The 14652-nt window shown below is 51.1% G+C and overlaps 1 protein-coding gene across 1 annotated transcript; it reads left to right on the plus strand.

Moving 5' to 3' along the window:
* The first annotated feature begins 320 nt into the window (after positions 1-320).
* Aadacl2 (arylacetamide deacetylase like 2) lies at positions 321-13728 on the plus strand. The gene is made up of 5 exons (XM_048346037.1): positions 321-458; positions 5635-5857; positions 8673-8742; positions 10008-10179; positions 13089-13728. The coding sequence occupies exons 1-5, from the start codon at positions 321-323 to the stop codon at positions 13686-13688; spliced, it is 1203 nt and encodes a 400-aa protein (XP_048201994.1). The 3' UTR covers positions 13689-13728.
* The last annotated feature ends 924 nt before the right edge of the window (positions 13729-14652 follow it).

Below are 14652 nucleotides of genomic sequence, written 5' to 3' on the forward strand. Positions count from 1 at the left end.
TGGTTCTTTTTGGTGTTCTGCTGAAGCTTAATAAGATGTCTTCTATTCACCATAGGGTAAGTGAAGAACTGCTAGCCACAGACTTTTTAAGTTGTTTGATATTGATGAATGACTTGATAGGCTGTATTGTGAATCAGTTTCAGGAGAAGTAATTGCAGAATCAGTTACTACATTTAGTTAATCTTGGAACTGTTAGGTCAGTATTGCTAAAATGCCCACACCACTTGAGAAAGCTAACCTTTATCCTATTATTCAGCACTTAGTATATATGGGTGACAAAACATTATCATCACAGAGAAGCTGGGAAGAGACTAACTACAATGGGGTACAAAGCTCTGTGCTTAGGACTGTCTTGTATTCTCTTGGCTTACCATGTTTATAGACCTATACCAGAAGGCATTGAAGAGCCTTGGAAAGTACAAATTTTGGATGCTTCAGTTAAAATGCTCTCACTACTGGTAATATTTTTTTTCTAAGAAATAAGAATGTCTTGTTACAAGTAAATATTAACTTTCTTTCCATTAGTATTTTGAAAGACAATGACTTTTCTTTTAGAATATTTAGAATATTAATAATTAACTTTATTAACTATAAGTGTTTATTTGAATATGTGCAAACCAAGGAAGAACATAATTCTGTTTTAGAATTTGTATCTAAAGACATTGACCATATACTGTGATTAGATAAGAAGAAATTATATTGTCCAAAGTGAAATTTGTTGAAATATTCTGTAGCTTGAATATGTTTGACATTTCTGAGGTAATATAGTCTCATGCACCTCTTAAAACTGAAATGAGTATGTCACTTATGTTTTTACATCCTGATGTATAGTTACTACTTTCACCTTTTTAAGTAGTTCTCAAGCTTTCTTTACTCAGAAATGCTTTTTATTCTTTGTGTTACTGCAGACAGGAGAGGACTTTCTGCATGCCTACCTTTAACAGTATTAGTAATTAATTCCTTTGCACAAGATGGTGTTAATTTCATTACAAATCACCACAAGTGATACAATTGTATTAACATAAAGTTAACTTTCAACTATAGGAATGAGAACTTTGCTTGCCAAGTATATTTCTTACAGCTTTTATTTCTGAGGACCCATATAATAGTATTTAAAATAAGTGTTTTGTACATATACTTCATATCCTTGAGCGTTTAAAAGGATCTGTCTTTCAGTTTGCACACACACACACACACACGATACAATCTACTGTGGTTGGAATTAGTTCTACAACTAAGTTACATTGTTTTCTGTTTAAACCATTTACTTATTTTTCTTTCACAGTTTTGGCTTTCACCCTTCCCCTTCCCCTCCCTCCATCCCTCCTTTCTTCCCTCCCTCTCTTCCTTCCTCCCTCTCTCCCTTCCTCCCTCCCCCCTCCTCTCCTTTCTTCCTTCTTTCTCTTTTCTGCCCCACACTACCCTGTGTTTGATTATGTTTCAGGCTGGTCTTGAACCCCTGAGCTTCAATGCTTCTCCTTTCTCAGTTCGCTGAGTACTGGCACATTTCCTTACGCTCCTTTAAAATGGATTTACTTTTCTACGTGTTTCTCCCTTTTCAGAGATAAACTCTCTTTTGTGGAGCACAGAATATTCAACTATTTAAGTGTGTTTATTCCTAATATTTATAGTATAGTCATTATGTGATTATACCCAATATCACTCCTTATTTTCAACAGTTACTAATATTTGAAATCATTTTAGGGCAGACCATTAGTCTATTGTATACACTGTTATTCCTCCATTATTTCTAGACTAGTAAATTTCTCTGTGGTAGCATTTCCTTTTTGCCCGAGGAACTCCCTTTGCTGTTTCTTTTTAGAACACATTTTCTTCCTTGTAGTGTCTGGTTTACTTCCCCATCTTGTTATTGCTTTTTAAAGCATGTTTTCTCCTTGTGCCTCAAATTCTGTTTCCTTTTTCCCCTTAAGCATGCATTCAACTGTCATGTGATATTCACGTTCATATTTTCTCCCTTTCTTCACTTTTGTACCAGTACCGGGGTTTGAGCTCAGGACATCACACGCTTACTTGGCTTTTTTGCTTAAGACAGGCACTCTCCCATTTGAACCACACTTCCACTTGTGACTTTGTGCTGGCTAAATGGAAATAAGAATCCCCCAGATATATCTGCCCAAGCTGGTTTTGAGCCATGACCCTCAGACCTCAGCCACCGGAGCAGGTTCACAGGCCAGGACAGTGTTTGCGTTTTCCAGTGAGAAACCAGCCATCCTTTGAACTGACTTTACCCTCACTGATAAGGTGCTTGCCACTGGAAGTGTCTCAACAAGTCTGCAACACTTTCAAGTATTATTTCATCACATAGCTTCTCCTGGCTAATCTCCTCTCTCTCTCTCTCTTTCTCCGCTACTCCAGTGACGCAATTTTAGATCTTTTGATGTCCCATGAATCCTTAAATGTGCACCATTTTAAGAAGATTTTTCAGATAATATACTTTGTTTTAATTTCAGAACTTTGTGAGTCTTTCCTTTGTCATTTCTATTTACTACTAAGTACTTCATTTAATATTTCATTTTAAATAAATAATTTCTCTAGTTCTAAGTTTCCATTTTCCCCCCCATTTTGAATACTTTTTATTTCTTTCTTGAGCATGGCCCTGAGCCAGAAGCTCAGTGAAAAAATACTGTAATAATGGAAAAAGGGCTGGGCACCAGTGGCTCACACCTGTAAGTGTAGCTACTCAGAAGGCTGAGATCTGAGGCTCATGGTTCGAAGCCAGCCTGGGCAGGTAAGGTCGTGAGTCTCATCACTAATTAACCACTAGAAAACGGGAAGTGGTGCTGTGGCTCAAAGTGGTAGAGCACTAGCCTTGAGCAAAAAGAGCTCAGCCCAGGTCCTGAGTTCAAGCCTCATGACCCACCAAAAAAAAGAAAAAAGGAAAAGAAAGAACTGGCCTTGGAGTACAATGGGAATGAACAAAGGAAATGAGCGTTGGAAAGTCATCTTTCCCATGAGCACTCTGGTGCACAGGAAATACACCAACTATGTCTATACTTAAAAATAGAAAGCTTCTCTCAGAATATTTGCTTAAATCTCTCATTCTATGACATTTAGGCTTAATCTGAGCTCAGATCAACTAGAAGACAAAAGAAATATGTAATTCACTCTCTTTTTTAAACTTTTTTGTTATTTTTTCTGTAATCCACCCTCTTTTATGAATCTTTATTCAAGTTTTGAATTTCCTCTTAAACACGCTATTGTTCACTTTTCAGAGTACCATTTCTTTTGTGTTGTGTACATAATTTGTAGTTGTGGTTAATGGGAACCATGACTTTATTATTTATGAATTTATTATTATTCCTTTATGAGTTTATTTCATCTTGTCTAGGACTGAAAGCTACTAGAATCTATTCTTTTAACACAAATAAGATTTAATAATTAATAAACATATCCATGATATTCTTCAAGATTATTTTTTAATTTTGTCAGTTGTGGGGCTTGAACTCGGGCCCTGAGCTCTTCAGCTCAAGGCTAGCGCTCTACCACTTGGGCCACAGAGCCACTTCTGGTTTTCTGGTGGCTAATTGGAGATGAGAGTATCAGGGACTTTCCTACCCAGGCTGGCTTTGAATCACAATCCTCAGATCTCAGCCTCTTAAGTAGCTAGGATTGCAGGTGTGAACCACCAGTGCCCAGCTTTCTTCAAGATTTGGAGAAACATTAATTAGTATATTACAACTCATAATTACATTTCTATGAGAAAAAGATATACATCTCTTAAAGATATTCAAGAATATTGAAGCATAAGAATACATAATAAAAAAACTGTACATTGAAGGATGTGATTGCAATGGTGATTCATCTCTACTGTTCTGCTTTTGACTTTTTACTTGAGATCCTGTGAATTTAGCTTGCAAAGACGACAGATATCTATACCTGAATTTTTATTATGTCCCAGAATTCCCCTAGTTCCACATTCCAACAATATATTTATTTTAGGAATTGGTGGCTATCTGCTTGAGTATGTTTTACGTGCTTTTGCGTATATTTCTGTAAATGTGTTTCAAGTTGAAACTTACTAGTATCTTGCTCCATTTCTGGTTTTTGACTGGTTAATTGGAGATGGGAGTCTCTCAGACTTTCCTGCTTCGGGCTGGCTTCAAATCACAATCCTCAGCTCTCAGCCTTCTGAGTAGCTAGGATAACAGGTGTGAGCCACTGCTCCCCACTTAGTCAAGTGTTTTAAACATATAACTTGGCAATTTAGAAAGGAGACTATGTAATAATGGCCTAGAAAAATGGGTTCACTCCTTTCTTTGTTCGCTACTTGCTGTAATTTGTCAATAACCTGGACTTTCTGGCTTCAGTATTCCACCATTAAAGCAGATGGGCTAGACCATCTATAGTACCTGCTAAAATCTTTCCTTCCCAGATAATCACAATGATAAGCGTCCTATAGTTTTCTAATACCAGGTAGTGCTTTATAGTTCCATTAATACAAGGCTTTCGAGAAATTTATTTATTTATTTATTTAGGCCAGTCCTGGGGCTTGAACTCAGGGCCTGAGCACTGTCCCTGGCTTCTTTTTGCTTAAGGCTAGCACTCTGCCACTTGAGCCACAGCGCCCCTTCTGGCTTTTTCTATGTAGGTGGTACCGAGGAATTGAACCCAGGGCTTCATGCGTACTAGGCAAGCACTCTCCCCGCTAGGCCATATTCCCAGCCCCGAGAAATTTATTTTAATGACATAAAAATTTTAAAGTGTTTTGTTTAAATGGTTTTAAGGACAAGAGATGAAGCCTGTTTGTAGCTGATAACATAAAATGTAGGCTACTCGTAATACAGTCACCAAGTGGTTTTTAAACTATGTCTTTATTACCCGGAAACGGGTGGTGTCCACCCCCCTCCACCGGAGGCTGAGCTGTGAGGATCACAGGTTGAAGCCAACTCAGGCAGAAAGGCCCATGAGTCTCCCCTGACCCCCCCACCCCACCCCCCAGTCCCGAGGCTCCGACTGGACCTAGGCACATTCCCCGAGCTTCTTTTACTCTCCCACGTGCGCCCCATGTGCTGCGTGCGCCCAGCTTTTCCTGAGTAGTTTATGGGAAATAGGGGTCTCATAGACTTTCCTGCCGGGGCTGGCCTCGAACCACAGTCCTGAGATCTCGGCCTCCTGAGCAGCTAGGATGACAGGCGTGAGCCACTGGCGCCCGGGCTTTCTGTGCGGCTATCTCCATTTAATTAACAAAAAAAGCTACCAGCGGAGCTGTGGCTCAGGGGGTAGAACACCAGCCTTGAGCACAAAAGCTCGGGGACAGCGCCCAGGCTCTGAGTTCAAAAAGCATTCATTAAACGGAATAACCAGTAAATTAAAGTAAAATGAAGGTGTTAGAAAGATGAATACAAAGAAAATATGTTTCTCGTGTCTTTTTTTTTTCTCTTTATAATTATGAAATAATTAGACTCACCTAGAGGGCCAGGCTATTGATGACTTTAAATAAGGTTAGTGTTACCCTCGAGATACCTGTAGAATCAGTATTAACACAGGTCACGGTAGGGCATTCCAGACTATACTGTCATTATTATTTAGTCTTCCCTTTAAATTGTGACATTTTGTCATTTGGTGTGAGGAATACAAATCTTTAATGTTTTAAATTTTACTTTGTGTTGCTAGGCTTTGTTAGTTGAAAATGTAGGTATTATGAAATTTGAAGAATTGTATGTCACATTATCATCTATGACCTCTATAAGACCAAGTTCGGATGAAAATACGACAGTGATTGACACAGACTTGGGTGACATTCCTGTCCGCTTGTACTTGCCAACAAGGACCTCAGGGGACCGGCGGCCGGCTGTCATTTATCTTCACGGCGGTGCCTTTGTCATGGGAAGCAGCAGTAAGTGCATTTTATTACTGTGCATATATGGAACATTCTGGATATGTCTATAGAGAATACAGTATAATTGAGAATATATTTGTTTTGTTTCTTGCCAATCCCGGGGCTTGGACTCAGGGCCTGAGCACTGTCCCTGGCTTCTTTTTGCTCAAGGCTAGCACTCGGCCACTTGAGCCACAGCGCCACTTCCGGCCTTTTCTGTGTATGTGGTGCTGAGGAATCGAACCCAGGGCTTCGTGCACCTCGCGAGGCGAGCACTCTACCGCGGAGCCACATTCCCAGCTCCAAAACGTTTGTTGATATAGCGTTTATGTTGCGAGTATGTGTCTGCATGTTGGTTGTCATATACTGGATGGTATCAATCACAACTCACCCATTCCTCATACATAGCTTGAAAATATAGTAGATGATATTTTGGTCAAAACGTTATTATTAAACAAGCGTGTTGATAACATCATCTTGGAAGTACAAAAAGATAACACGAAGCTTAACTTTAATAATACCACGGGCCTGAGCTCGTCTCCTCAAATTAAATCAGACGGGTCTTTGTGTGTTTGTGCTGGCCTGGGACTTGAACCCAGGGCTTGGCGCCACAGTGCCGTTTCCAGCTTTTTCTGAGTAACTGACTGGAGGTAAGAGTCTCCCCGCCTCCCCTGCCCCGGCTGGCTTCCAGCTGCACGGTCAGCAGGTGTGAGCCCCCGGCCCCCGCACACCCTTCCCTGAAGTGGGAGACCCTCCCGCCGCAGTGTTACCGCTCAGCGTGCAGCTCACGGTGCTCCTGCCAGGTGATGTCAAGGACACGCCCCACACCCTCCACGGACCACACCACACCCAACACACACCACACACAATGCCTCCACACACCCACCACACGCAACACACGCAACACACACCACACACGCAACACACACACCACACAACACACACCACACACACCGCACACCACACACACCACACACACCACACACCACACACCACACACACTACACATCACATACACACACACACCACACCACACACACACCACACACCACACCCACACCACACACACCACACACACCACACACACCACACCACACACCACACACACCACACACAATGCCTCCACACACCCACCACACAACACACCCAACACACACCACACACGCAACACACACCACACACAACACACCACACACAATGCCTCCACACACCCACCACACGCAACACACGCAACACACACCACACACGCAACACACACACCACACAACACACACCACACACACCGCACACCACACACACCACACACACCACACACCACACACCACACACACTACACATCACATACACACACACACCACACCACACACCCCACACACCACACACAATGCCTCCACACACCCACCACACAACACACCCAACACACACCACACACGCAACACACACCACACACAACACACCACACACAATGCCTCCACACACCCACCACACGCAACACACGCAACACACACCACACACGCCACACACACACCATACACCACACACCACACACACCACACACCAACACCACACACCACACACACCACACACATACACACCACACACACCATACACACCACACACACCACACACATACACACCACACACCACACACACCACACACACCATACACCACACACACCACACACCACACACAACACACACACCATACACACCACACACACCACACACAATGCCTCCACACACCCACCACACAACACACGCAACACACACCACACACGCAACACACACACCACACCCAACACACACCACACACAATGCCTCCACACACCCACCACACACAACACACGCAACACACACCACACAACACACACCACACACACCACACACCAACACCACACACCACACACACTACACATCACATACACACACACACCACACACCACACACCGCACACCACACACACCACACACACCACACACCGCACGCCGCACACCACACACCACACGCAACACACACACTACACATCACATACACACACACCACACACCACACACACCACACACACACCACACACCACACCCACACCACACCCACCACACACACCACACACACCACACACACCACACACACCACCCACACCACACCCACACACACCACACACACCACACACCACACACACCACACACCACACCCACACCACACACACCACACACACCACATACCACACACACCACACACCACACACACTACACACCACACACACCACACACACCACACACAACACCCACACCACACACACCACACACACCACACACCACACACACCACACCCACACACACCACACACACCACACACCACACACACCACACACACCACACACCACACCCACACCACACACACCACACACACCACACACACCACATACCACACACACCACACACAACACCCACACCACACACAACACCCACACCACACCCACACACACCACACAGCAAACAGCACTCCTCACCCCCGTGCCGCATACACCCCGCCACACACGTGACACGCACCTCACCCCTGCACCAGACACGCAAGACACATCTTCCCACCCCCCACGCCGTGCCGGGCCGTGGGTGTGGCTGCGGCCCGGGTGGGGCGGGCGGGGCCCGGGTGGGGCGGGCGGGGCGGCCCGGGAGGGGCGGGCGGGGCCCGGGAGGGGCGGGCGGGGCCCGGGTGGGGCGAGCGGGGCCCGGGTGGGGCGGGGCGGGGCGGGCGGGGCGGCCCGGGTGGGGCGGGCGGGGCCCGGGTGGGGCGGGCGGGGCGGCCCGCTGCCCCTGGTCTCGTCTCCTTGCAGGGCTGTCGGTCTACGACTTCCTCAACAGGGACACAGCCAGCGTGGTGGGCGCCGTGGTCGTGTCCGTCGAGTAAGACCTGGGGGCTCCGCGCCCGGCCGCCGCCCTCCCGGGGACGCTGGGGGGCCCGGCCACAGGGCGGGGGGGGGCGAGGGAGGGCGGAGGCCTGGGCGGGGCGGGGATGGACGGGGCTGGGGGGCGGGGAGGGCTCTGGAGGGGGCGCCTGGACGCTGGGGAGGCCGGGCCACGGGGATGGGGGGGAAGGGGAGCCCGGGGAGGGAGGCTCGGGAGGGCGGGGCTGCACGGGGCGGGGCTGCGCGGGGCGGGGCTTCGCGGGGGCGGGGCCGCGCGGGGCGGGGCTGCGCGGGGCGGGGCTTCGCGGGGCGGGGCTTCGCGGGGCGGGGCCGCACGGGGCGGGGCTTCGCGGGGCGGGGCTTCGCGGGGCGGGGCCGCACGGGGCGGGGCTTCGCGGGGCGGGGCCGCACGGGGCGGGGCCGCGCGGGGCGGGGCTTCGCGGGGCGGGGCTTCGCGGGGCGGGGCTGCGCGGGGCGGGGCTGCGCGGGGCGGGGCTTCGCGGGGCGGGGCTTCGCGGGGCGGGGCTGCGCGGGGCGGGGCCGCGCGGGGCGGGGCTTCGCGGGCCGGGGCTGCCCAGGGCGGGCGGCTCGCGTCCCGCTGCGGGAGTCGGGTGGTCATGGGCCCCCCCCCCCCCCCGCACTGGGTCGCCCCGCGGCTCCCCATCTCCGGCCCGTCGGTTCCCGGGGAGGCGAAGGCGGGGGCCGCCTCCACGCTCATCCCCCCCCCCCGGGGTGGGCGGATCCCGGCTCCCGTCCCGCGGAGCGCCCGCCCGCCCGCCCGGCCGTCCGGCCTCCCCACGCCCGCCCGCCCGCCCGCCCGCCCGCCCGGCCTCCCCACGCCCGCCCGCCCGCCCGCCCGGCCTCCCCACGCCCGCCCGCCCGCCCGCCCGGCCTCCCCACGCCCGCCCGCCCGCCCGCCCGGCCTCCCGGCCTCCCCACGCCCGCCCGCCCGCCCGCCCGGCCTCCCGGCCTCCCCACGCCCGCCCGCCCGGCCTCCCCACGCCCGCCCGCCCGCCCGCCCGGCCTCCCGGCCTCCCCACGCCCGCCCGCCCGGCCTCCCATCCCCACGCCGGGCGCCGCCGGCTTTGCTTTTTTACCGCTGATGGCAACACAGGAAATACCCGCGCGCCCGGGCCGATGGGGAGGGCGGACGGGGCGGGCGGGGCGGACGGGGCGGGCGGGGCGTCGGCTGGTCCGATGCGCTCCCTGTCTCTCGTGGGCACGCGTGTCTGTGACGCTCGCGGCGCCCTCGTCCCTCCGCAGCTACCGGCTGGCCCCGCAGCACCAGTTCCCCGTCCCGCTGGAGGATTGCCTTTCCGCCGTCAAGTTCTTCCTGCAGGACCGGGTCCTCCGCGAGTTCGGCGTGGACCCCGCCCGCGTCTGCGTGGCGGGAGACAGCTCGGGCGGGTTGCTGGCGGCCCAGGTGGTCCAGGCGGTAGGTGGCCCGCGTGGCCGGGGGCGTGGGTGCCCGGGGCGTGGGTGCCCGGGGCGTGGGTGCCCGGGGCGTGGGTGCCCGGGGCGAGGGTGACAGGGGCGAGGGTGACAGGGGCGTGGGTGCCCGGGGTGAGGGTGCCCGGGGCGAGGGTGACAGGGGCGTGGGTGCCCGGGGCGAGGGTGCCCGGGGCGTGGGTGCCCGGGGCGTGGGTGACAGGGGCGTGGGTGACAGGGGCGTGGGTGCCCGGGGCGTGGGTGCCCGGGGCGTGGGTGCCCGGGGCGAGGGTGACAGGGGCGAGGGTGACAGGGGCGTGGGTGCCCGGGGCGAGGGTGCCCGGGGCGAGGGTGCCCGGGGCGAGGGTGCCCGGGGCGTGGGTGCCCGGGGCGTGGGTGCCCGGGGCGTGGGCCGTGTAAGTTCGCATTTGCAAATGGCTTCGGTTGCATCGTGCTGCGTGAGACCCTTCTGCGCCCTCTGAATTGGAAGGGAAAGGGAAGGGAAGGGAAGGAGCCAATAGCATAGGGAGCGCACGGAGGCTCCCAGACACACAGACTTTGCTAGGAAGCTTCCGAAGCAGAAACGACTTTTTTTTCCCCCAGGAGAAAATAGTCCAAGAGCTGCACAAGTCTTACTTCATTAACAAAGATTGATGCGTATGACACTCATTAATTGTTTCATAAGCTATAGTGAAGAGACATCCTTGCCATTGCTTCCGTACTTGGTATTACTGCCGCAAGACAGATTTCTAGAGGTGGGGAACCTTGAATGTTTAGGGCTGGAGGCCACAGTGCAGGGCAAATGAGAGTCTCCAACTTACTTAGGCCCTAATATTAATATGTGCTAAATGTTACTTTTGGATTCATTTCATTTATGTGGGTAGCAGATAATAAATGCGACGGTGATGTTGGCGGCAGTGTTTGCGTGTGCTGCAAGGAATCAAACCGAGACCCAGCACATGCAGACACGCACATACACCACTGATCTGCACCTCTGCACACGCAGATGTGTGCCCGTATCGTAGATCTATACCCCTAGCTCTGGTCTTTCTTTTTTACACAGATAAGGGAACATGTTTACACTAAACTATCAATGTCCCTGTCCTCCTTACCACTAACATAGAATATCCTAATGCATAAAGTATACATGATTTTGTTTCTTCTTTTGTAGTACTTGCTAGCTTATTTCCCAGAGTATTTTTCCTTGCGATCTATGAGGATATCAACCTTTATCTACCATGTGTCTGAGGAGCCTGTTTGCATTCGCTATAGCGTTGTGGGTTTCTCTTCTTGAATTTTCTCTTTTACAGTAAGAAGATTTTAAGGTGGGTGTGGCAGCACAGGCCTGCGGTCACCACGAGTCGGTGGGTGGAGATGGGGTGCGGAAGGTCCAGGGCAGCCCCGGTGAAAGCGCAGGGTTGGGTCTGAAACGCAACACCACAACCACTGAGACCCAAGGGGTGGGAGGTTGGCGCCCCTGGAGGCCAGGTTTGAACCCAGGTACTTTTTCCAGAGCGAGTGTGAGACACAAGATTCCTTGTGTTAGTGTAAGAATGTAGCGCTGCAGTGGGGCGGTGTGGCCATTCAGCACAGGTAGAAGCTCATCAAGACTGCCAAATGGGAAACGTTCTGGAAACCGTTTTGCCCACAGCTCTCCCCTTTTAAGGCCCCGAAAGTGGTCAGAGCCTTGTCCACCTTGCCCCGGAAGTAAGGCTTCCGCTGCCGTACCTAAGGCCGCCATGGTCCTAGGTGAACTTGCACACTGTGGACTTGCAGAATTAACTTTTTTTTAAGTAACAAAGGACCAGTATTAATGGGAGATTCCAGTGGTCAGAGCATCTCTCAGGCATTGAAGCCCCACTTGAGGTTTTATAGTACACGGTGGCTTTAGAGAGCACCCGGAGGACACGGTTTCGCCTTTTCAGCACAGTGGCTCCAGAAGGTGTCACCGTGACACCCGCAAGCCGGGCAGCATCCGCTTCGCCCTTCTCGGTAGCTTAGCATCTCCCACCCCGGCATTCTTCCCGCTTCTTCTGGTTTAAAGCTTGTGCCACGTAGCAACTCCTATGGAGAAAACTACTGCTCATTTCCTTCCCACACGGTGTATCTCAGTTTTCCCATATTTCCATGCAACTTGGAAATGGATCATTGAAAGCATGGTCTCTTCCTGCCTCAAGAACCAGCAGGAATTTGTAAGTCATCTTTAAGGATCCCTTCTGTTTCAAACTCACTTTTGTGGTTGTGGCCACTGTTTCTTCCCTAAGCTGTTAAGATGGTTCATTTTATGTAGGTAATTATCAGTCTAAGGGCACTGGGGAAGGATCAAGAGCCGGGAACATACGCTCTTAGGGGAAGGTTTTCTTCTTTCCCACTTGAACATCCAGGTCCTCGTGCACACAGATTATGCATTTTGTCGTCACCTGGACGCCCTCCCTTGGCATGTGCATTTGGAGTTCAGCTAGTTCTTGCATGTCATCTGAGTGACTACCTCACCAGTCCCGAAGCTTTGTCGGAAAGAGGTGGCATTGCAGCCTCTGTTCCGCGTATTTGTTGCAGAACCTGATTTCAGAATAACAACTACTGCCCTTCCTTTACATTGTGCTGTGTGGTCTCACACCGACTGGCCATTGAACTTGCGGTCTGTACTCTTCTCATTTAGGCTGATTCACACCGACATGGTTCCGAACATAGTCTTTCCTAGGAATATAATATTCATATTTGCTTGGTGGTCATATGTGTATGTGTGCATGCATGCTTGTTTTACCTGGTTGTTGTCTGTCCAGGGAATTGGAAGAAGAATAATTGCTCGTGATTTAGAAATAAATTTTATAGATGTATTGATTCCAGGTAATTGAAGCCTCTGGCTTGTATAGTTTGAAACCCTTGGACTCATTAATCTCTCATTGTATTTTTCAGCTAAAGAGCGATCCAGAATTTGCAGATAAAATTAAGGCACAAGCTTTGATTTATCCGGGATTACAGCTACTGGATACCCTCACGCCGTCGTATGTGGAGTACCAGCATGGCCCAATTCTGCCAAGGGATGTGCTAATTAAGCTGGTATGCCTGTACGTCACTAAGGACCAAGCCCTGCCCCGAGCCATGCTGAAGAACCAGCATCTGCCTCGAAGCTCCCACCACCTGCTGAAGTTCATTAACTGGAGTGTCTTCCTTCCCGAGAAGTATAAAAAGAACCATGTTTACACGGAGCCAGTCACTGGGATGTTAAATGCTTCTTACTTCAGCCTTGTGCTTCCCACGCTGCCTTTGCTGGCCAACGACTCTGTGCTGCAGAGCCTGCCGCTCACTTACGTCCTCACGTGTCAGCACGACCTCTTGAGAGACGACGGGCTCATCTTCGTCACCCGGCTTCGGAACGCTGGGGCTCGCGTCGCGCACGAACACTTAGAAGACGGGGTCCACGGAGCTCTGGCATTCACGCTGTTTCCATTTCGGTTACAGATAGGCCACAGAATAAAAGACAAGTATATACACTGGCTAAAAGAAAATCTGTAAACGAGACCTCTGTCTACTTGATCACGTGCTTAGAAATGTGATGTGCACTAAGTTTGATGGAAAGAATGAAGTAATAATAAATGTAGCTTAAATCAAAATCAGGGCCGTTGAGTATCTTTAATTCCCCCCAATTATGGGTTTTGCTAAAGGGAAGGCATTTTATTACTCCACCTAAACACGGATACGCTCTGAGCATGGTTTATTACTAGTGGACTATGAACATGTGAATGCGGTTATGGGCAGAACAGGCGTGACTGTTGACAGGCAGTGGTAGATACCTGTCGACGGTCACTTCCGAGTCCCCTCTCTGGTGACTCGACTTGACTTGTGTGTGGGTTGAACGCAGGGTCTAACACTCAAGCCACATTCCCCCCCCCCTTGCTGCTGCAGTTGATAGGAGCTCACGTTCTTCCTCTGCCTGGACCGTGGTCCCCTCCTTACACTTCCCGTAGCTGGAGAGCAGGCTTGCCCCACCTCTCTCCACTTACTGTCTTAACGACGGGGGCTGTGGCTGTGGTCATTGCTGATGGGAGGTTCTGGAACACTTGAGGATCTTCCTCAGGTCACATGGTGGGGGGGGCGGGGGGCAGCTTCAGCTGGGGCTTGAGCTTGGTGGTGCTGTTAGCTACTTTCACAGACCTGTGGAGCCCAGAAGATGCCTGTGCCAGGTCTCTAGGTACAGCATGAGCCACACCAGGACGCTGGGCATCAGAATTGTAGTCCTGCGTGGGCTGAGGCCTTCCCTGGGTTCCGCAGGCTGAGAGCAGATGCGTTGGAGCTTGTGATCTGGAACCCATAGTTCTGCAGTCCATGGAGGGAAGGGCAAGCTGATGGGGTCCTGGGGAATGGGATACCCCCGGATCCTGGCTGTTCAGGGCTATTTGCACCAGCCGCTGTAGTCCGAGGCTGGACCCAGGAACAGACCTGGCGAAGCCAGGACTCTGCCCAGCAGGCGAGAGTCCCA

The sequence above is a fragment of the Perognathus longimembris genome, chromosome 5, assembly GCF_023159225.1.
Source record: "Perognathus longimembris pacificus isolate PPM17 chromosome 5, ASM2315922v1, whole genome shotgun sequence".
NCBI lineage: Eukaryota > Metazoa > Chordata > Mammalia > Rodentia > Heteromyidae > Perognathus > Perognathus longimembris.